This window comes from Hermetia illucens, chromosome 2, assembly GCF_905115235.1.
Source record: "Hermetia illucens chromosome 2, iHerIll2.2.curated.20191125, whole genome shotgun sequence".
Taxonomy (NCBI): domain Eukaryota; kingdom Metazoa; phylum Arthropoda; class Insecta; order Diptera; family Stratiomyidae; genus Hermetia; species Hermetia illucens.
This window is the reverse complement of record NC_051850.1, coordinates 37,968,600-37,993,482: the sequence shown is the minus strand read 5'-3', so window position 1 is coordinate 37,993,482 and position 24,883 is coordinate 37,968,600. Positions and strand designations below refer to the sequence as shown.

General features: G+C 41.0%; 1 protein-coding gene and 1 long non-coding RNA gene across 4 annotated transcripts in view; one reads left to right on the top strand and one right to left on the bottom strand.

Moving 5' to 3' along the window:
• The window catches only part of LOC119647488 (zinc transporter 1), a 71,676-nt gene that overhangs the window by 6,592 nt on the left and 40,201 nt on the right, over positions 1 to 24,883 (top strand). For both annotated transcript variants that reach the window (XM_038048446.1, XM_038048447.1), the window contains exon 2: positions 22,195 to 22,614. In XM_038048446.1, coding sequence (XP_037904374.1) covers positions 22,426 to 22,614 — 189 coding nt within the window. In that variant the 5' untranslated portion in view covers positions 22,195 to 22,425. The remainder of the gene's footprint in view (positions 1 to 22,194; positions 22,615 to 24,883) is intronic.
• LOC119647492 lies at positions 2,414 to 15,781 on the bottom strand. 2 transcript variants are annotated; one of them, XR_005248880.1, is made up of 3 exons: positions 15,100 to 15,781; positions 2,854 to 3,102; positions 2,414 to 2,795 (listed from the first exon to the last, which is right to left on the bottom strand). It is a non-coding gene; the product is annotated as an uncharacterized LOC119647492 (long non-coding RNA). The 2 variants fall into 2 exon arrangements; XR_005248881.1 differs by having other exon boundaries at positions 15,488 to 15,781.

Genomic DNA, 24,883 nt, shown 5'->3' with positions numbered 1-24,883 from the left:
GTCGTCAGCGTAACCAACACTTCTGACCAAGAATTTACTTAACCACAAACTTGATGATTTTAGTAGATCAAAGTCATGTTGTTCTTTATCAATAAGGTAAACAAAGCTGCGCTAGACTGTGAAAAAACTGAGGTCATTTTCCGAAAGGTTAAGAAAATGATGCCCTTCGGGGCTCTCGTTAAAAATTATGCTAACAAAGAGAAATATACTGTTTGGTATTTAGTAGCAAGACAGGACCCAATATTCTTCTTCTTTTTCTTCAGCCTTTGTCCCGTTCACAAGTGGCGTCGGCTCGTCGTGATCGGTTTCACCATTTGACTCTATCGAATGCCTGATCTGGGTGCAATCTCGAGACTTTTAAATCTCTATCCAGCGTATTAAGCCACCGCTGTTTCGGCTTGCCTTTTGGTCGTTTACCATCGACTTCGATGTTCAGACCAATCTTAGCTAATGAATTCTCGTTAGCACGAATTGCGTGACCATACCATCGAAGACGCCTCTCTCGCAATTTTTTCATGATCGATGCAACCCCATAACGATCACAGATATCCTCATAAACATCAATATTGTCAATGAGGCATTCCAGTAAGGATGCGGTAAGCAGACGGATAGCAGAATATACAGTCACGTCCTGGTGGTTTCATCTGAGTACCCCTCATTTAGACCTAACCTCCCGGTTTTCTTAACATACGGATTGATTTTGTGATCGCAATCAGAGCATGGCTCATAGTGCTGGTTTCAACACCTACCCAAATCTCTACCGAACTATGGAGCACAACACCCAAATTGAAACACAACTCCACATTTGAGGCCCGAAAGTCTTGTTGTCCGCTTGGACGTAACCACAACCCCCATGATATTCCCACAAAGGAACCAACCGTTAATATTCGGACTGAAAGTACATGAATTAGGAATTCTCTTGAGACAAGTAAATTCAGGGGGCTATCTCAGTTCCCATGGCACCAGTATACACCTAGTGAAGTTTCGTGGTCGAAGCCACTTAACATGGAGGCTCGGATCTGATCGTCTATATAACCATTCACCTACTGAATAACTACCAGCAAGTCAAAGTGAGTATAGTGCTTCCCGGTACCCGTCTCCTCCGCCCTTTGGTTTTAGTTTAGCTGCCTCATCTTCCTTGCCGCCACCTTAGAGCACCAGCAGAAGACACAGAACAGTCCACATCCCGACAAGAAAAGGACGAAGAAGAGGATGAGGTAGAGAGTAATCGATAAGCATCATATTTTCTTTCAACCGTCTATTGACAATCCTCATCGGACCAACCATTTAATATTCCTCGCCTTTGGCTGTTGTCTGGTTGCTTATCTGGTTGCCTGCCTATGTGTTTCAACACATTTCTTTGGTTATCGGTTCTGAATCAACTGGATGCTTTTCGTCAGAATACATCTTAACCAAGGTATGAAGTCTTTGTTTAATCTGCAGTATGGATGCTTGTCACCATTGGACACCGATATCTCCCTCTTATGAAGTACTGACAAGAGCCGTGATTGACTTTCTATTTGGATCTTACATTGTCGCGCCTTTCTCGAAGTAGACATGATCAATTTTCATTAATCAAGAATTTTCTTTAACAGAGTGCCATGACGCATATATCCTTGTTTTCGCCACCAAGCGGTCCTGATAGTTAGCGTATTAGGAAAAAGGTTGTAGTAAACTTTGTTAATACCGTAATCGAAGTATAAATTATTTTCCCTAGACTTCGTATACTAACCTATAGTGAATTCTTTCAGACAGTTTCCCGCCTGAATAACTCGGATGTTTTTCTGAATCTACCTAAGTGTCTTCGTCTAAGGTCAGAAAAGCCGAGCAGTTGCAATTGAAGTGCATGGCTCGTCTCCTTTAATTCGGTACAGTTTAAGCAATACCTGTACTTTACGGTAACTGGTAATTTTATACTAAAAAGTTTGATATTAGTGCAACTGTCCACTGTTATTAACGTCGCTTGCCTGCTCGAAGAGCGATTGCCTCTATTTTACACCTCCGTCTGAACTGTGGTTGTCATTTCCCGAAGGGCTGGTTCATGGCCACTTTCAAATTACAGGAACATACCCCTGGAATCTGATTCTCAACTATCAGTCGAGACTGCCATATCTGTAATCCAAAAATGTATGTTGTGTTTATATGAGCTGGAATTTTTTATAAAGCAAAATTTTATTAGGTTATAGTATGTACGAAATCATGTAAGACACAAGAATGACTGACAATGGAAGAAGAAAGTTTCTCCCCAATTGGTCATTTGAAAAAAAAAAACGCAAAAATATAACTATCCTAATTGCATTCCATGTATTTAATATGCATTTCAACCAACTTTTTCCAAATACACTTACGAATTCCTTTTTATTTAAAAGAACCTTCAAGAATAATCCCAAAAAAAATCTGGGTTGATATATCACCAGTCACGTATGTCCAATTCGTTTGAAATTCACTCTAAAGTCCGATTAAAAAAAGGAAACAGATTTTCTCTTGCAATTCAGATACGCGTGGTATTCAATTTATTGTCTGACACGTTATTCATAAAGCTGGAAGTAATTTATGTAACGCGCCCCATGGATGTTCAAGTTCAGGTTTTTGAACTTGTGAACATGCATATTTCATTTGGATAGTTCGTTTTCTGACCCCCTTCCAGCAGTCCCTTTACCTTGATATATTCGAAAAATCTCCGAGCCAGATAGTCTTAAATTGACTGAATTGAAAATTATGATTTACTTCTTAACATGCGCTGTAGCATTGTCTCACTATGCGCATATATACATATGTAGGAAGGTCCATGTTTGCTAGTGAGAAAGTAAGGATATTAATTCTATGAGCACAATCTGGAGAAAAGATTATTACCTTATTACGTGAGATACTGTTGAATCCAATTTGAATTGGTTATTTTTGTCACGAATCAAACATTTTGATTTGTGCTGTGATTGTAGTCATTGATGAAATTGTATCTTTCCTTCATTTAGCTACATGCGGTAATCCACGACGTACGTTTACAGTAATCAACGTCAATGTCGAACGATAATCTCAATTAGGAGTTGTTATGTGTTTATTCCGAAAACAGTTTAAGTTCATTTAAATCGCTAATGATTCAATCTACAAATGATTAGAATTCCATAACTTTAGAGTTAGTACAGATAGTTCATACTCAAAATTGTTGTCGCTCCTTGAACTGATAGTGAAGGAGAATGAAGAGAAAAAAAACGACTGTAGCCAAATTTGTATCTGACTTTCATGAAATATTCACGATTTAACAAATAATTGAATTCAATGGATGGATTGCTGTCTGTTAGGTCTCAGTGAACTATACAAAACTTGTGAAATAAATGAGGAGTTTGGAAACACATTTCAGTATGTAGGACCTGTAGTAAGGATATTCCAGGACCTCACAGAGTATACTTGTGGTGAAAAATTAAAATGTATTATCAATTTTTATTTACAAGCAATATTAAATAAAAGACCTTAAAAACAGAATAAAAACCTAAGGCATGGGACAGCGAATCAATGCCTGACGATTGGCAACGAGGCATTATCTGTCTCATACATAAAAAGGGAGATATCACGCAGTACAGCAATTATAGAGGTATCACGTAGCTGAGTACCGTCTCTAAGATATTCTCCGCTATCTTGCTAGGCCGGATAGCCCCATACGCCCAGAATATTATTGGCCCATACCAAAGAGGCTTCACTCCTGGCAAATCAGCAACAGATCAGATTTTCTCTCTGCGTTAAGCGATGGAAAAACTGTTGGAATATGGACAACAGTTCCACCATCGACTTTAAAGTCGCCTATGATAGCATAGCCAGGGTAAAACTGTACACGGCCATGAGAGAATTCGGTATCCCGACAAAACTAATAAGACTGACTAGGCTGACCCTGACCAATATGCGAGGTCAGATAAAAGCAGCAGGATCACTCTCAAGACCATTCGACCTCAAGAACGGTCTACGACAAGGGGATGCCCTATCATGCGTCCTCTTTAACCTGGCCCTTGAGAAATTGATCCGTGATGCTGATGAAAATGCAAGAGGTACGATCCTCTTTAAGTGTCCACCCAACTACTGGCCTATGCTGATGATATCGACATCATGGGAAGAACCACCCGAGACGTACAAACTGCCTTCATCCAGATCGAGCAGGCGGCGATTGGCGCGAGATCTTGGGCTGCACATCAATGAAGGCAAAACAAAATATATGGTGGCAATGTCAGCACCGAAGGCGAACCAACCAACAACATCAAACCGCACTGGTCAAACAGGAAGAATAAGGATAGGCGAATACAACTTTGAGACCGTTGATAATTTCTCCTATCTAGAGTCGAAAATCACAACCGATAACAGCTACGATGAGGAAATCCGCGCACGGTTGTTGTCAGCCAACAGAGCCTATTTCAGCTGACAAAAACTGTTTCGCTCGAAACGTCTCACCATAGGGTCAAAGCTCTTACTGTACAAAACTAGGATCTTGCCAGTCCCCATGTATTCCTCGGAAACTTGGGTTCTTAGCATGAAAAATTGCGAACTATTGGCCGCGTTCGAGAGAAGAATCCTCCGAAGAATTTTGGCCCCCTATATGAGGATGAACGATTTCGTAGCCTACACAATGACGAAATCTATGAGCGATACCATGACCGTCCGGTTGTGAATAAAATCCGGCTCAATAGGTTACGGTGGGCGGGCCACTTAATCCGTATGGATGAGGATGATCCCACCCGGAAAGTCTATAAGGGCAATATGTATGGTAGAAAAAGAAGACGAGGCAGACCCTGCCTAAGATGGAGCGATGGCGTAGGCCAGGACGCCAGACAGCTTTTAGGGATATCGAATTGGTGGATCTCGGCGCAAAACCGGGATGTCTGGAACTCCTTATTAAGGCAGGCGTAGACCGGATACCGGTTACTGCGCCGCTGATGATGATGATGATGATATATTATATCGGAATATCCTTTTTCGCGTGCTACTGATCATCAAAGTCTTAGAATTTGCACTGAATCGACAACTTTGACCTATTGCAACTTGGTTAGTAATAGTACGATTTTCACCAAACATATGCTCGACATTATAGCCTATATCACTGCAATACATGATTCTAGAATGTAGTGGCATAGGGGCCCTCCACCCTTGTGCATTAAATGTCAGAACTCAGACCAGTTTTGAAAAGTATTAATCGAGGCCTTTCATTGGAGACCCCACATGATATAGCGATGTCAGACTGGTGAAAAAAAACACTATGCCACCCTTTTGCATGTATGCGTTTACAGTTCCCACTTCCTCACCAAATTTGGTGTTTGATGCTTCTGAAAAAAATGCGTGTGACAGACACACAGATAGCTATAGCAGGGGTTATTCCCTCAACAAGAGGACGACGGCAATACCGCCAGTCACCAGAGTCGAACTCCTGGAAATCTGCGATAGGATATGAGATAACAAAGCTCGGGATCTGGATGGCGTACCGAATAGGGCATTTAAGCTTGCCGTGGAATCAAGACCGGACATGTTCGCTGAGCTATTCGGAGGAGGAGGCCTCTCAGATCGACAGTATAGGGGGTTCCGTAAAGCCAGATCAACTATTGATGCCATCAACACGATTACTGGCTTGGTCGAAGGTGCAATTCACAGAAAGGGTAGTACTAGCAAATATTGGGTAGTGGTGACAAATGCATTCAATTCAGCCAATTGGAGCCTGATACGGGAATCTCTGGTGAAGTTTGGTATTCTTGCCTATCTCCCAACTATTGTCAATAGCTGTTTACAAGAACGGATGCTCTGATATGACACAGATGACGGACCCCCGGGGTGTGTGGAACATTATGTACAACGATGTTGTTAATCTTCCAGTTCCGGAGGAAGCTACGGTGCTGGGTTACTCCGACGATATAGCGCTGATTGTAGTCGCAAAGGATCTCGAAGATGCTGAGTTAAACTCATGCGAAGCGATTGGTGCTTCTAAGGGTTGGCTAAAGAGTTATCGTCTGACACTTGCGGATGAAAAAAAGGAAGCGGTCCTCATCATCAAGCGCCATAAAAGAAATTATGCCCGTATTCAAATTGGGAATCATATCATCACTTCTAAGCCTGCCATCAAATACGTGGGGGTAATGGTAGACGCAAAGCTCAGTTATGTGGTACGTGCAGTATGCTTGTGGCAAACCATTCACCGCAAGCGTGGCCTTGGCAAGGATGATGCCGAACGTGGGAGGGCCATGGTATGCTTCCAGGTTGTTTATAGCTAGGGTAGTGAGTTCTATCCTGCTCTATTCAGCTCCAGATTGGGGAAAGACATTGAAAATCACATTTAACGCTAAGAAACTGAGTGCAGTCTACAGAAGAACAGCCATAAGGGTGTGCTCTGCCTTCAGGACTGCCTGAGATCATGCAGATCCCGTCATCTCAGGAATAATGTCCATAGATAACTTGACAGATGAGATGACGAATACATACAATGCAAAGCCTCTCTCTTTTATCGTAGACAAAGAACGCCGAAAAGGAGAGATGTCGAAATAAATGGCAAGAGCATTGGGAACGCTCGGGAAAGCGTCGGTGGACACACAGGCTCATTCCTTTCATGAAGGAGTGGTTGGAAAGACGGCACGGTGAGATTAATCTTACCTAGTTTACTACGAGGCATGGAGGCATCGCCAGTATCTGTACGGGTTTAAGCTGGATACATCACCTGATTGTCCAAACTTCAATGGAATCCCAGAGGAAATAGAGCACGTATTCTTCCCAAATTTGTGAACGAAAGAAACAACCTAGAGGAGACTCTAGGAGAGGGGCTGATATCACAAAATCTGATACGAGGTATGCTCGCATGTCAGAAGGACTGGGATGCGTCAACACCATGATCTCATCTATCCAGAGTAAACTTCGAAAGACAGAGGAGATGAGAAAAGACAGTTACGTACTCTACGTAGAGACGTAAGGTGGCCAAGCTAGAGCGAGCTGACTCCACCCCATGATAGTGTTCACATGCTAGGCCAGTGTCTTTTCGAGGTTTCCACCTCCTCAAAAAAAGAAGACAGACAGACGGATATACAGTAAACCGATTTTAATAAGGTTTTGTGTAAAAATGAGCCGTGAATTTTAGAGCATGGAGCATGCTTTTCGATTCAGAAAATGAAACTATCAGCAAGCTATAAGACTTTCAAAAACACTGTTTTCAACATCGTGAAATGTCTGGAATGCAAAAATTTGAAGTCATTTTCTGATCTATCATCGAAAGAATGTGTGTACTTCGAAAAAAAATTAATGCTCTAACATGTGACTACTAAACATACATATATACTTCAACAGAAAAAAGGAGGACACAGTAAAAGATGAATTCTATAATTCCCTTAATTCAGAATTTAATACCCTGCTCTTGTTGAACAACCTGAAGATGGTACTCGGCGTTTTCGGTGCTAAGTTAGGAAAGAACAAATTCAGCTGGGGTAGGCGCCTCACTATCATTCCTATCGAAAAGCGAGCAACTTATTGCATCCCTAACCTGCGATTGTATCGGGGTGAATTGTGATCGCAATCACTATTTCTTTAGGACCAGACATCGATGTTGCATAGCCAACATCATAGAACCGACTATACTGAAGACAAATGAGGCCAGTCAATCATCTAACACGAAATTCAGCGTAAAAAAACGAGTTGTTCAATAATGAATGCTAGTACGCGATTACGGAAAAAACACTGCATGTTCGCTATGGTAACAGCGATACACAAGAACCATGCACAAATGTGATCCACAAAGAGAAGAAACGTCAGCAAGTAATTGGAGTTCTATGCAGATTGACTGATAATTTTAAAGTACTATCACCACTTGACAAAAAGTATAACAGCGAGATTCTAACCTAAAATAATATACGCAAAAATGTAGCAGGCCACTCCAGTATAAAGGAAAATCAACAATGATGTTGTCGCCCTTGCTGAAAATGTGACGTATCCACTGTTACTTCAGCCATCTCATCCACACTTCTACCGGGAGCTGCCCCGTACGCTGACACAGTTTTTCGATCGATATTGTGTCGTTTTAGAGCACACGGATGATATGGAGACAAGTGTTAACGTAGGTTGCAGCCCGAAGATACTACTTTGCATATATACTGCAATAGTAAGGCCAATGATTATCTATGGAGCGGTAATCTGGGCGTAAAGAACCGAACTCAGCACACAAGCCAGGGAATTACATAAACTCCAAAGACTGGCTTGCATGTTTATCAGTGGGGCAATGAGGACATGCCCAACGGCATCCCTGGAGTTCCTACTGGGATTAACCCCTCTCCATCTGCACATACAGATGCAGGCAAGGAGGGCAATATTCAGGATGGCCGGTAGTATGAGTGAGGCGGGGAGCTGCCTAAACCGAAGGAAGATTGATATTCTTTCTAGGCGGTATCCTGAATTACTGATACCAAGGGATAACATGACAACGAGGTTTCACTTTGATAAGAAGTTTGAACAACGTTGGAATAACAAGGCAAACTGAGAGAGTGTGGCTGGGACATATGGTTTAAACCAGCAACTGATTACTTGGTACACTTACGGATCCCTTACAGCAGAGGAAGCGGGTGCCAGTGTCATTGGTCCAAGGAAAATGTACTTGGAGCCAATGGGTAGGTACACTCGTAAATTCCAGGCGGAAATATAGGCCATAGATAGATGTACCTCCTTTAATCTCCAAAGGAACTACAGGGGGTAGAACATTGCTATTCTGACTGACAGGCAAGCAGCGATAAAGGCACTTAGGTCTAACCAGGTGAACTCTAAACTAGTGTGGGAATGCCTTGAGAGGCTGAATACACTCGGCTTGTCAGACTGTAGCACGACAGAAGAAAAAGTTATACCATAGTTGAATCTGAAACTTTAAACCCATATAAATTAGATGCAATATTTTTGCCGGAAAGCTTTGGGAGGTTGGGTGGGCAGCTAACTTGAGCCTTATAGTCTGAACTCTGCGATTTTAATCTTTTTGGACCGCTACAAAAAAAACGTCGTTTAGAAGAAGAAAACGTCGTTTATTTCGACGACCATGAAACAGTAGCAACGCTTGTCCATCAATGGCTAAAAAAACATCCGAAGATTTTTTTGACGAAGGCATTAACAAGTTTTCAATTCGTTGCGGAAATTATGTAGCAGTCTCTTCTACACTAAAAGTGTCCAAAACTCGGATATTGAAGCAACGGATATTAAGCATCCAATTAGTAAGAAATTTCAAGTTGTGGGCGAAATGCAAACTTTGGAGGTTTCACCAGTTTCAGAGAAATCTGTGGAATGTTCTCTATTTCAGTGGGAACCCTTTATTCAGGCCAGCCAGGAGAGGGAGTACATGAACCCCTAACAGCCCGTGCAACCCGTGGCACTGCTGCCTTAATCTTCGAGAAAAATGAAAAAGTAGCCAAACCAGAAAAACATTTTTAGCTACAAACAAGAGGGGACTACAGGCTAAATTTTACCTGTCAGAACCTTTTCCTTTGATGATGAGATGGTCTAATGCCAATATGTGTAAATGGATCCACACGGACCGAATACCGCCCTTAGTAAAGACAAATCCGTTTGATAAAAACTGTGTTCAAAGGAAGTGAGGATCTTCCATGATGAAAGGTCCACAAAATTGAGAGCTCGTGTCCTAAAATCAAAATTCTATGCCAGGGACCTAGCTGCGAATGAGAACGATCCAGCCCAGAAAGTCTGTAAGGGAAATATGTATGGTAGAAAAAGAAGTGAAAAATCCTGCCTCAAGCGGAGGGATGGCATAGATCAGGGCGCCAAACAGCTGCGAGGGACATCAGATTGGTGGATCTCGACGCAAAACCAAAATGTTTAAAGTTGATTATTAAGGCAGACCAAGACTGAACAGTGATTGCAACGGTGTTAGTGATAGTGGTGATGACCAGATAATATTGGAGCTGCTGATACTAAATTGGATTTCAACGACGTTTTGAATATTTAAATTTCATCCTTTTTCCGGAGTTCTTAAATCAAAGACTTAGCAACAATAAATCATAGATTCGTTGTGAATAAATCATAGTGAATTATAATATGATCCATAGTTCTTTGTTTTCTATCAGTTATATCCACTCCGCACTTTAGTTGACTTACCACCTGGCCAAATTTGGTATAACTATAATTTATTGGTACAAACATCAACGCATGTGAGGAGCTTCCGATAGCAAATGTCTGATCTTTTAATACTTTCATCTATAAAATGAGATTATATGAGTCTCTATTTATAGATAAGAACAACCGAAACTATGGTTAACAAACTAAAGTCCTGTGTTTCCAACCCTGGCAGTGAAACTACTAATCATTACAGCTGATAACGTTTTTTTGTTTGTTTTTGGTTTTATATGTTGTCGTAAATTATTACTCTCTAATCTGTAGGAATAAGTATCTTTATTGCGATATGGAATGGTCGTGCATTGTTTTGATATCATATAATCTCCAAGTCGAAGTGATCAATTTAACCACTTTGCATGCATGTCGGCATGATAAGACAATTATTATTATATTATATTATAAAAATTCTCTTTGGAATTCCAAAAGACAAATTTCAACACAAACAATTTGGAACCATTGATATTGAGTGTGGCAATTTGCTAATTTTAATCTGAGCAACAAGTGAAAAAAATAGCTCATCGTGCACGGTGGCCGCAAATGCCCTGCTCAAAATATATTTTTTTTAAACAACTTTATCGCCGCTTTGATGTTTCGTTTTCAATATCAAGAATGTTCTTTATCTGTGTAGTGGTGCAATTTTCCAAGCGCTAGATGTGCTTGGTTGGTTCGCGGTTTTGATATTTGTTAAAGGTAATTGACCAGACCAGTACCCTCCTGTGAGTACTATTTTGTGTTTATTTTTGAGGTTTTTTATTGTTTTGAACATCCGGAGAAAATTCGATATAAATTTTGTCTGATATATTTACTTTTCCCTGAGGGATTATCCGATGTGCTACGGTATGGGATATATTTGTTCATTCTTTGTGATCTGATCGAATCTGACTAATCTTCCACTATACAACCGAATACCGGTTGTTGCACCGTTGATGGTGATATATATGTATAACGTTCTAATTTATTTCACTACATGTGGTGTTCTGCATTTAAGGAGCAGCTTTCTACTTGCCCCATCATTTGTCCCCTTGGATCCCCTCATCATTATCATTAACGGCACAACAACCGGTATCCAGTCTCACGCAAGGTCTGCCTTGTTTTTTTCTACCATAGATATTGCCCTTATAGGCTTTCCGGGCTGCAACATCCTCTTTCATACGGATTAGGAGACCCGCCCACCGCAACCTCTTAAGCCGGATTTTATCCACAACCAGACGGTCGTGGTATCGTTCATAGATTTCGTCGGTATGTAGGGTACGGAATCGTCCATCTTCATGTAGGGAGTCAAAAATTCTTCGGAGGATTCTTCTCTCGAACGCGGCCAATCTTGTTTGCTAAGAACCCAGGTCTCCGGGAGGGGGGGGGGGAATACATAAGAACTGGCAAGATCATTGTCTTGTACAGTAAGAGCTTTGACCCTATGGTGAGACGTTTCGAACGGAACAGTTTCTGTAAGCTGTAATAGGCTGTGTTGGCTGCCAACAACCGTGCGCGGATTTCATCGTCGTAACTGTTATCGGTTCCGATTTTCGATCCTAGATAGGAGAAACTATCCACGGTCTCAAAGTTGTAATCTCCTATCTTCATTGTTTTCGTTTGACCAGTGATATTCGATGTTGTTCGTTCTATCGTTTTTAGCGCTCGCGTTGTCACCATGTACTTCATCTTGGCTTCCTTAATGTGTAGCCTAAAGTATCGCTCCGCTTCATCGATCTGGACTAAGGTAGACTGTACATTTGGGGTTGTTCTTCCCCTGATGTCAATATGGTCAGCGTAGACCAGTAGTTTGGTGGACTTGAAGAGGAAGATGCCTCTCGGATTTACATCTGCATTGCGAATCACTTTCTCCAGAGCCAGGTTAAAGAGGACGCATGATAGGGCATCCTCTTGTGGTAGACCGTTGTTGATGTTGATTGGTCTCGAGAGTGATCCTGCTGATTTTATCTGGCCTCGCACATTAGTCAGGGTCAGCCTAGTCAGTCTTATCAATTCCATTGGGATACCGAATTTTCTTATGGCCGTGTACAGTTTTACCCCCGCTATGCTGTCATAGGCGACTTTACGGGCGATGAAAAGATGGTGCAACTGATGGCCATATTTCAGCAATTTTTCCATCGCTTGCCCCACAGAGAAAATCTGATCTGTTGCTGATTTGCCTGGAGTGAAGCCTTTTTGGAGAATATCTTATAGATGGTACTCAGCAACATGATACCTCTATAATTGTTGCACTGCGTGATATCTCCCTCGTTATGTATGAAACAGATAATGCCTCTTTGGCAGGCATTGATTCGCTGTCCCACACCTTTTTTTTGGGGGTAGGGTAGGTGAATGCATTTACGCACCCAGTGTTGGACTGCCGATTCGGTACGTCGTCGGACTACCAACTAAACACCTCCCCATCGTCAGAGAGCTAGCCTGGAACCGTTTGTCACATTACTTCGGGCTAGTCCCTGAACCCTCCCGCCTTGCGGAACCTTCAAATCAGGGAATTCCTTTCACCAACGGAAGGGGAGAGGAGGAAGGGAACTGTCAGTTCAAGGAACCCGCTGCCATCCGGCTCCTCCACCGGTCGAGTTCTATCTTCTTAGCAACGAGAAGGGCCCGAACGTAATGGGCAACACGGTTCCACCTCCGTACTCCCGACCTTTCCAGCAAATGTCAAAACTAACACCGACTTACCGAGACCTTTCATTTGATACCCCAAAGGGTAAAGGGTTCCAGGCTAGCTCTCTGACCATGAGGAGGTGTTTAGTTTGCTGTCTTATAGCGTACCGTTGTGGCAGTCCAACATTCTGTACGTAAACGCATTCAAGAATGTTGCTATTTTGACCGAATACCAGGCGGTTACCAAAGCACTCACGTGCTGCCAGGTAGCCTGTTATGAGAATACCTTAATAAATTGAATACACTTGGCTCGTACAAAAGTCTGGATACACTGAGTTCTAGGCCATATTTTGTTGGAAGGCAATGAGCCAACGGATGAGTTTGCTATTCTTGAATTCTAAAACCACTTTACCCCAAATAGTCTATAATTATCAATGTTTTTGTAGATGAAAAAACTTATCTGCTAGCAAAAATCTGGCCCAGTTTAATACATTGCGAGTATGTATATACTTTCATCACCATTTGCAATGTGAAATATGCAGATGCATATGTATCATATATTCACCTGCATCGAGCAAGTGTACAAAGGAATTATCTGTATCAAAAAACTGCTTCGTATTTCCGCCGCGTTGTATTATTTATTTCATAGAGAAAGTATGTATAAATAAGTAAGAATCCAAAAAGTCTGGCACTTCAGATATGAAAGGTTTTGTGTATTTCATACGTAACAATAATTCGTTACACGACAGTTTTCTTTTGCACGAAGCTATGTGGTAGGTTATAGTGCACATGAATTAAGTATGGCAATTCATACTAATGTGATACTGACATATTACGCTAGCTTGGGGTATGGACCCCAGACACCCCGGTTTTGCGCCGATGTCCACCAATTCGATATCCCTAAAAGCTGTCTGGTGTCCTGGCCTATGCCATCGTTCCACCTCAAGCCGAGGCTGCCTCGTCTTCTTTTTCTACCATAGATATTTCCCCTATAGACTTTTCGGGCTGGATTATCCTCACCCATACGGATTAAGTGACCCGCCGACGGCAACCTATTGAGCCGGATTTTATCCACAACCTGACGGTCGGATTTCGTCATTATGTAGGCTTCGGAGGATTCTTATCTCGAACGCAGCCAAGAGTTCACAATTTTTCTTGCTAAGAACCCAAGTCTCCGAGGAATACATGAGGACTGGGAAGATCATAGTCTTGCACAGTAAGAGCTTTACCCTATGGTTGTAAGGGGAAATAGGCGCACTCTCCATATCTGCATTAATGGACAGGGCATCAAAGGCGTCAAACAATTTGTATGTCTAGAAAACATGGGTTTTCCTGACGCATTAACACCTCTTGATCCGCTTTCGCTGCCTTGTCTAAAATCTGGAAATGCAGTTACGAAGATCAAATTGAGATTGTTCTGTGCTAGTGTTTTTTCTGCCTCGCTATATGGGAATAACACATGGAAAGTGCTCCAAGCCTTCGTGAACACCAGTCTGCGATGTGTTGTCTAAGTTTGCTGACCTGATACTAGATATTTCAAACAAAGAACTTGGTCGGTGATCATCCGTAGGCGATGTGATCGGAAGGCAGAAGTGGCAGTGGATAAGTCACACATTAATGAAAGCTGCTGGCTATGCCATGCAGTGGAACTCCCTCGGTCAAAATGGGCGACAAGTGGGTCGTTCCAAGAGCAGAATACTAGAGAAGGAGTGCGGGCATCTCGAGAAGTTGAATCGCACTTTAGCAAGCCGTGAACTATGGCGTGTTGGTGTGGTTGATGCGCTATACTCCACCGAGGAGTGGTTAGCAACCATATTAAAAGGGAAAGTGTGAGAAAAAGCCTTAGAACTGTTCGAGAAGATGACGAATGGCTAATCAAATACAACAGGGAGCTGTACGGTATACATTACGACCGGAAGTTTCTAAGGTGATAGAATTGCGAAAGCTTGTAACATTCAACAAACAAACGACTTCAGAATACCCAAGCTGACTTGGAAGCCGAAATATTGAAATAATCTTCAGTGAAGTAGAAAATATTGAACCGATTTTTTCAAATCAATTTCACAGAAAATAAAACTTACTCATGGTCCATTCTATCCATATTATTTTAATTTCTACAATACTTTGCAGTCGATATAACACTCCTCAAGGTAAATCATATTCTGATATGATATGCAAGCGGAATGTTAATTTCCAATGTTGATAATTAATATTCGATATGAATGAAGCCTATCTTATCATTCAGTGCAAGTTTATATGCATAATTTGACTAAATATTTAAAAATATACGTCTGGATACCGTGAGCTTTATTTTGACTGGAGCAATATACACCATTGTGTTATATTACTTGATAAAATTAGGGAATCTTATAAATACATATATACTACCTGCAATTTACATTTTCGCTTCGCAGTTTTACTAAAATTATAAATATAATATGAGCCATGCATAGACAAAAACTAGATTGTGGCAGATAAAACTCAAAAAAAGTTAAAAACTAACAACTAAAACGAACAACAATTGGGAGACCGGGAAGTGTATGTCAATTGTATCATACATATGTCTATTATAACTCGTTTGCATAGTAAACATTAGGAAAACACATAATTTCACACAGTATTTGATAAGTACACATACTATACAAATTATCCACTTTACAGATTGTTGACACTTTGAAGTAATATTGTCACTTTTTGCTCCTTTAGAGTTCGAGAGATTACCACAGAAAAGATAATTTTGACCTACTATGATTTTGTTAGAAACAGAAACGTTTACCACAATTATTTCCGCATGAATTGTATGTAAGCGTTGCACCATAGCTGTATAATTGAGAAATTTGTGGGCTAGCAACCTGCTAATCTTGAATCTTATTATTCATTGGAAATGGCTGCCATGTCTCGAAGGCGGACTGATTTTTCAGCTACGAACACTTGCTTTCGACAAAGGTTTATGCTTGGATTCTGAAGTGTGCGAATGCTTTTCTATGACTGTATTGAGGCTCTCCAAAATGCTCAAGCATATAGCCTGGATATTTTGGGACGGAACGAAGTGAGGTTCGGTGTCTCTGAAATGCACTCCTCTCTCCCCTGTGGCACTCTGGCCACGTTTACTTCCGGCAGTCAGTAAGTAAACGTGGTGCCGGTACTGCAGTAATGCTTAGGTCATCTGAAACCGGTATCAGAGAGAATATTAGCTGGGATGCAACAGCGCAGTGTCACACACCAAAGAAAATTTGCGATGCAGAAAAGAAGGAGGGTTTCTATAAGTAAATCAATGCAGTCCAGGGGAGGCTTCCTAGGAATGACATTGTGATCGTGTTGGGTGACCTGACTTCCAAATTGGGGCTCGTACTACATCTTGCTCGAACATGATAAATGAGTGGTTTGTGGCTTTCCACAGCTTCCACCGCATCATCGGTGGTGCCATAAGGTTAGTTGGGTTTCAACTGACTGGCAACGTACATGGATTTAATTAAATCAACCCCATCACGATCAGCAATCGATTGAGAGAGTTGTTTTGTAGATGGACGACACAAGGGTTTAGAACCTCGACCCCTGAGCTCAGCACATCGTTTTCGACCTGACCATTGTTCGGCAGTAGGAAAACTATTTTTCTGAAAGGACGACAGTAACTGGGACAGCTCATCAAGGAATATTGATCAGTACTGGCCCCCCAACAAAAGTGTTTTTTTCTTTGGCGTAAGTCAAAGAGTGAAACTAGCAGGTGGTCGCAAATCTCCCGATGGTTCGATTAGGGAACGGCCCTTAATAATGAATAGCTTAACAAATGGAAGAAATATTGTTCCCTGTCTAAGTGTGCTTTTGTGGTGTTTGGAACGATTAAATTAGTAAAAATTACTGGAGGTTTTTTGTTTTTCGCTAGTATTTTATTTTAGTACGTATATATCCATATTTCGGGAACCACTTGCTGCCTTTTTCATTGCTATACATGACGGTTTTTAATTGCATATGACTTGATGTAGTTCTCCCGCTCGTGCAGGAAATGGTTAGTCACTGTAAGATGCTTCTCCACACAAAAATGCAATCCCTTGCAACCCCTGAAGCTTTTGCAGAGCCGTTACTTCTAATCATCCGTAAATGCTGGGAATCTGAGATCTTTCTTAGTGAGTAGAAGAAGGGGATGATCCTCATTATTCCAAAAACTAGTTTCTGTTTTGTTTACTCCCTGTTGTCACAAAGCTAATAGCTAAAGTTACCCTGCTGTGAAGGATTCAATAAACCATGAAATATTTCCTCCAACACTAGCCAAGGTTTTCAGTCTGAATGATCAGCACACTCTTTCTATTTGCATTAGTAAGCAGAGCATCGATGGTGTCGATCAATTTGTGTATGTTAGTATAGTTGTTTTTATTGATAGTAGCTCCGAATTCGGTGTTACCCGACCTGTAAGCAGCATAAGACCCGCCTTCGCTGCGATATGCAAAATTTGGAAAAACAGTTAATTGGCATCAAACAAACAAGCCGGCATACCGGAAGCAGGGCGCTTCGAGTATAAGGGTTTACTTTACTCTAGGCATAAAAGCGTACATATATGTACGTAAATCAAAAACCGCTGGTATCAACGTACTCACATGTCTGTCATATTGGTTACTGCTCGCAAGCTTTATTAGCACATACATATAGTATGCACGTCTGCCACAAGTAATTGACACTGATATACAACTAAAAACTAAAAAAAGCCAAAAAAAAGAAACTAAAATGTTCCCATGCACCTCGCCGTTCATAAAAGTGCACTTTATATGATGATGACGTCAGACACGCCTTAGAGTGCAATAAGGTTGCATGAAATGCGAAACTTTGACTTTCTATAACTTTGTTAATAATAGTAGAATTGCATTCAAACTTTTCAGAATTATATTCTACATTATCGCCTATGCTCATCTTGTAGTTCCGGGATGAACTTAAAAGGGGTTTTCCGGGGAATTTCTAAAACATGGTAATACACAATCCTAGATTATAAATATAAATGCATCACTGTGATTTTATTCAGATTTTTGGGCTGAATAGGTTGTGAGAAAGAGACCTGTTCCCCTTTTAGAGGCACGCGTTTTGAGACCTCACTCCAATATGTTTCACCCAATATCAAGAGTAAGATCAGCTTCAAAAAGTACGAATCGACCCCTTTCATTTGATATTCACTATGACTATATTCTGTGAAAACAATTTTACATCCTCTTTCGCGTATATGGGCAGGCGTCCTCCAAATTTAAAATGGTGCCACTCGCTGCATGTGAAGGGACATATAGGTCATATGTTCTCACCAAATTTCGTGACAATCGGTTCAGTCGTTTCCGAGTAAATCGGGTGTGACAGACAGTCATTGCATTGACTTTAATGAGGTTTTGTGTGAAACAAAACCTTAAAAAGATGTTCCGTGTCTATGTTTTCCCTGTACTGTTATATAAAATCAGCACGCGAAAAGTGATCACCAATATTACCGAAAAGCTCTAAGCCTCCGTTGACACGCATCACCTGCATATTCTGGCCCGACTTAATCTCAAACCAAGCAGTGTTGGTTTCTAGGGAAGACTAGGGAAGGAAAAGTGTACCAACCGATAGAGGTTGGTCATTTAGTAATAGAATCAGTATTTAGAAGTGCTGTGACTTTGCCAGACATTCGGGAAAATGACAACTCAGAGATAAGAATCTTGAATTACTTTTGATATATATGTTCGTAAATTATCTCTCCTTGAATTATCAAAAGGAGATTTTCCATATTAGTCACTCGCTCTCAACAGCTTTTACATCAGAAATTTCATAGAAGCTACTTCCTCCTAGAACTTTTCGGAACCTTTACTTCTCTCTACGACTTTTATGTTAATGCTACACTCATCAGTTTTCTTAGAAAATTAATGAATTTTGGAATGGGAATGTTACTATTTACCGGAAGGATACACGTGGATAGGATTACCACGACACGAAAATATTACTAACAATTAAACAGAAATGGAGAAATTAGTGATATTTCGGGAAGAACTTGTTCTGTTCGTTATTGTTGTATATCACAGGGCCTGGTGAGAGGAGGGTGGAAAAGGAAAACTCCTGTTGGGCTCAGAGTTTTCTTGGGGCTGGGTATATAGATTTAAAAAAAAAAACAGGATAAAAGGGGATCCGCACAATCTGCATACCCCCGCTTCACGGAAAGAAGATAACCAATCTGAAAAGCTTCCACGCCATTAGCTATTCAGAGCAATGATATGGAAAAAGAAAGGTAGCCCAGCAGAATGTTCAAATTACCGTCCGATCCGGTTACTTTCCCATACCATGAAGATTTTTGAACGCATTCTTGACAACCGTAGTCGCGAAATAGTTGAAATAACCGTGAATCAAGCCGGATTTGTCAAGAACTGCGGAACTACTGACGCAATACACGCTGCGCGGTTACTCATGGAGAAACACCGTGAGAAGCATCGCCCTCTTTACATTGCCTTTCTGGATCTAGAGAAAGCGTTTGACCGTGTACCACACGAACTCATCTGGTATGCTTTACGACAACACTTCGTGCCAGAAGAACTCGTGCGCTGGGTTCAATTGCTCTACCACGATCCGAAAAGTAAAGTTCGAAGTATGGCGGGTGTATCAAAACCGCTTCGTGTCTCTGTTGGAGTTCATCAAGGAAGTGCCCTCTCACCACTCCTCTTTGTCCTTGTTATGGACACCGTCACACGGGATATCCAACGTCCAGCGCCCCCACTCTGCTTTATGCAGATGATGTTTTCCTAGCATCTGATAGCAAAAATGATCTCGAGCAACTTGTTCAAAAATGGAATGATCGCCTCATACAACACGGTCTCAGATTGAATTTAAACAAAACTGAATTTTTGACGACCGATCCCCATGAAACAGGCACAATCACTGTCAGCGACAGTGATCTGCCCAGAACTGAGCGATTTAAATACCTCGGGTCAACGCTATCAGCCAATGGAGAGCTGCGTTATGAAATTGCTTCACGCATTAACGCGACCTGGATGAAGTGGCGTTCCACAACTGGTGTCCTTTGTGATCGACGTATCAACGAACGTCTCAAATCTAAAATTTACCGCAATGTCGTCCGTCCAGTCGCTCTCTATGGTTCTAAGTGTTGGCCGACCATAAAAGACAATGAACGGCGTCTTGCGGTAATGGAGACGAAGATGCTACGTTGGACTAGTGGCGTCACACCTTTAGATCACATCCGAAATGAGGATATCCGCGATCGTTATAGGGTTGCACCAATCGTGGAAAAGTTGCGAGAGAGGCGTCTTCGATGGTATGGTCACGCAATTCGTGCAAACGAGAATTCACTTGCAAAGATTGGTCTGAACATCGAAGTCGATGGTAAACGACCAAAAGGCAGACCTAAGCAACGTCGGCTTGATACGCTGGATGGGGATTTGAAAGCCTCGAGATTGCACCCAGATCAGGCATTCGATAGAGCCAAATGGCGAAGCCGATCACGACGAGCCGACCCCGCTTGTGAACGGGACAAAGGCTGAAGAAAAAGAAGAAAGAAGAAGATATCGGTGACAGGATGCAACTCTGGCAGACTCCGTTTTGAATCTCAAAATCTTCCGAGACTTCACCTCGGTCCAGCACGTGAGATTTTGCGCTATAAGTTTCTCCGGAATGCCTCTTCTGCGTACTGAGATCAACTGACAGGAGTAGAGAAATACACGAAAAAAGTAGAAGTCTATATGGCTGAATAACTAAAGTTTAGGAAGACTGTGTGATTAGGCTTGCGATTTGTTGTTATTTGTTTTATTTTGTTTCCAAATTTTTGATGACGAATAGGACAAGTGAGCGAAGGCTTGCGAGCTAAGATTTATCATTTACCAAGTTTCCTTATCCATTGGAAAGTAAGAAAAACATTTGACATGCCTTTGAGGTCAGATACAATTTTATTTACGTACTGGTGGAACCAAAATTGTACTTAACGTAAAAGATTTTTTAATATAGCATTATTCTATATGGTCAAAGGGTAGTATAGGTCCCAGGGCGAAACGTGGATTGGTACCCACGATGGAGCATAAAACCTGGGAAACGCCTACTGAACCAACACCAACAGCTCTCCTACCAAGCCCTATCTCCACCTCCATGTGGTGACCGCTGGGAACTCTTCCTTAACGAAAATCTGCAGACGGAGAAAGATGAAGGCGAGTCTCCCGCGCCTAAAAACGGGACTAATTATACCAACTAGTCCTCCAGGTTGGAGGTTGGGTAGGGCTGACAATCCTACACGGACAATCCTCTGACAATCAGGTGAAAGTTAACACTGAAGCCATCTACAACACAGCCCTCCGCAACACCTATAAGAGGGAAATGGATGCCTCAATAGCCGCCTTCGAGAGAAGAATCCTCCGAAGAATTTTTGGCCCCTCCCCACATAAGGATGGACGATTCCGAAGCCTACATAACGACGAAATCTATGATCGATACCATGATCGTCAAGTTGTGAATAAAATCCGGCCCAATAGGTTACGGTGGGCGGGTCACTTAATTCATATCCATTTCCACCCTGGAAAGTCTGTAAGGGCAATATCTATGGTAGGAAAAGACGAGGCAGACCCTGCCTGAGATGGAGCGATGGCGTAGGTCAGGACGCCAGACTGCTTTTAGGGATATCGAATTGGTGAACCTCGGCGCAAAACCGGGATGTCTGGAGTTCTTTATCAAGGTAGGCCTAGACCGGATACCGGTTGTTGCGCCGTTGATGATGATTATTCTATGAATGTCGGAGCTTCAATAAAAATGTGTTACAGTTTGCATTTTTTTCTTAATTTGAGGAGTTCCCTTCCGCTTTTCCTCTTAACCATCCAAGGGACATCTTCAATCATCGCCCGAAGATGCTAAAGTAGGAGAGAAACTTTTAGGGTGCATATCACTAAAATCCAAGGCGGACGAAACATCAATGGAGGACGCGATCCGTCGTGGATCCTATTCACGATTGCGTTATTCGGGTTTTCTGTGAAACAAAACCTTATTGAAATCAGTGAGTTTATGGCTGGCGTCCCCATACATGCAAAAGGGGAGTATATATATTTTTTTCTACCGAATATAGTCGTGTGGGGTGTCAAATAAAACGTATCGATTAGTAAATTACGAACAATACAACCAGAAATAAATTTTTCTCTGAAAGTGAATTGTAAGGAAAACACACTTAACTTTTTTAAGGAAAGATTTTTGATATCTCGTTGGTATATATGGTTTCTAGGAGTAAACCGAATACAATCTGGATGTTCTTATCAAAAGAACAGTTTGCAGTCTCTTAATTTCTATGGGAATATAGTACCTGGTGTGTATTTATTTAATATTAAAGATCTAACAGTAGACCCTTCAGAGAATAATCTATTGTAAATCTTGTTCCTTTATCTACATCTAGTATGATGTATTTCTAAAACATTACCTCCTTCTTTAAAATGTTACTTATTCATTCATTTCCTTAATACGTTCTGTTTCTAAAGCTATACTATCTTATATTTTCAGATTGTTGCGAATCTACTACCATTTGAGACTACGAGACACTTTCAATTTTCCACGACCGACAATTGGATCTACCAAAAAATCACTAATTTACGGAATTTCTATAATTGCGCAAAATAAGTGGAAATCAAAAGATAATCCACTTATAAGGAAAAACTAATTCAACAAGTTTCCGAGATTGGTTGAAATAAGATCCAACTTCGTCGGCTTGCAGTCGCTACTACACATGAAAAGATGCCAATGAAGGAGTGGATCTATCAATTACAACCTGTCCAACTTTACGTTGTACTTACGCTGTCAATATGTTATTTCATATTGCAACTATTTCTGAGCCATATCACACACGCATTGACTCTGCTAATTGACTCCTATCATATGCTGTGTAACATAATTGCACTGGCCGGATGCATTATAACAATAAAGGTATGTACCAATATGGAATTAATTAGACATTTTACTTTCAGTTTAGAGCGAGAAATATTGCAAAAGAGGGTTGACCATTGTATTCCCCGGGAAGGTGGGATCCCTAATTATAATCGATCACATCTTAATGTCGCATATTCTGGCTCCAAGAAGTAAAATAGTGACAATAATATCAATAAATCATTCGCTACTATGTATGAACAATTTTACTCATACAAATCCATTTTAATGGTGTTCTGTTCACAAATCAAACTGAGGAATCCAATGCGTAAAAAATACACATTTGTAGAAGAATCATTAGCGCTAGATGCATACGGACTAGCTTCAAATTCCTCTTGGCAATCAACATTTTATTATATAATATTTCAATACGCAATCAAAATTATAATATTCTACGGGGTACTGAGGCGATCAATTATTGTTTGACTGAGGCAAACTTGAAGATGCTATAAGTACTTGATCAAACAAAAATAGTTACTGCTCGATTATGTTCGCGTTTTAAATTGCAACCACTTAACATACATGAGCTCTTTAACAATAATCATTGTTTAATATTTAGCACGAAGAGTGTTAAAATAAACAAAATCATTAGATTTTAAAGTACCACTGTTCACAAGAAACTTTGTGTCTAACTTTTCCAATGATTTACAATGATTTCAAGAATGTGCCATCACTAGGTGGACAAATGTGTACATTTGTCACTCATAATAATTTACAATCATGACAAATTTCCATGATTGTGTGAATTTTATCAATAGCCAGACTTTTGTTATCGTACTGTTCGCAAAAGCACGAGAAAACTCTTCTACTGAACGTGAACGCTAATCCAATACTGAAGTGAAATGGAAATGAGTAACAAACAGACTACAAAGCTACTCAAGTTGAATATCGGACAGCTCTGATTACTATCAAAATGCAGTAAACATTCAGAGATGGAGATAATATCTATCAATGTATGTATATATAGTATCTGCCTATCACAGATGAGTGCAATTGGAAGATAATGTTCTTACTATCCTTCGACTAGAAAGCAATTCTCATTCATTTATCGAGTCAAAGTCAAAACTTGATCTCCTCTGCGAAAAACTCATTGAAATTTAATATTCACATCTACATACGTACAATTAATAAAAGTCATTTTGATCAGCTATAGATTACGTCGAAAATAATTGTGACCACTGACTAGTTAATAATAATAACATCAGGGTAGGTTGGACCGCTTCCTAAAAGAACTATTGTGTCCCTTTAATGGTTATAGTATATCGATAGTATGCCGATCAACCCCATAACTGAAAGGACCACGCTAGCATCTGATATTAATTATTTTCTTACCAAGTGCCTAACTTACTGTACGCAAGTAAATACGTATGGATATTTCATCACCTTTCCTACAGTGTGGGCAGATATCTTTTGGTAATTTAGCTTGAAAGGATGAGTGTGAATTCCCACTATAATCCTAAGGCTTTTCTTGGCGAAGTTTAAACAATCGTGTGAGAGGTTCGATTCGTATCCTTCCATGGCCAACAATTTTCCGATTCCACAAAAGGGTTCTGACTCGTAAAGCAACCTTCCGTTCTTGGCAAGCACATCTGCCGCTTTATAGCCTTCTTACCCAACGTATCCAGACCTTAATAAATTCAATTTATTAAGGCGTTCTGAAGTCTGTAGGGGTGTGACAATGCTGCCATAAGTTGTCATACACATACCCGTCAACTGTCAGATCCTGTCTGTCAATCTACAGTCATAATTTCAATTCCGAACAAGTCGCCGATATCATCGAGTCCCCACCCGAAAAAGATCGCTACAACATGATTAAAACACGTCTCATCAAACAGTTTACTGAATCCGAAGGCAAACGACTCCGAAAATTGCTAAATGATGTCGAACTGGGTGATCAAAGACCATCCGGTTTGCTGCGCAAAATGAAACTGCTCGCAGGAGATAAAGTTGGATCCGAACTGTTACAATCGATATGGATTCAACGGCTTTCCGAAAATATCCGCGCTATTCTTGCCTCGATGGACAGCACCGATAACGACAAACTCGCTGAGATCGCTGACAAGATTTTAGATGCTCGTGAACCCCAAATCGAATCCGTTCAGCAGCTTTCCACGAATACTTTTAATGAGCTAAACTCATTGAAAGAGGAAATCCGATCGCTGCGTGCAGAAAAGAAATATAGCACCTACGATCGAGAGCTGCTAGCTATCTTCGCCACTATCAAACACTTCCAATATATACTGGAAGGATCAAATTTTTGCATAAAAAC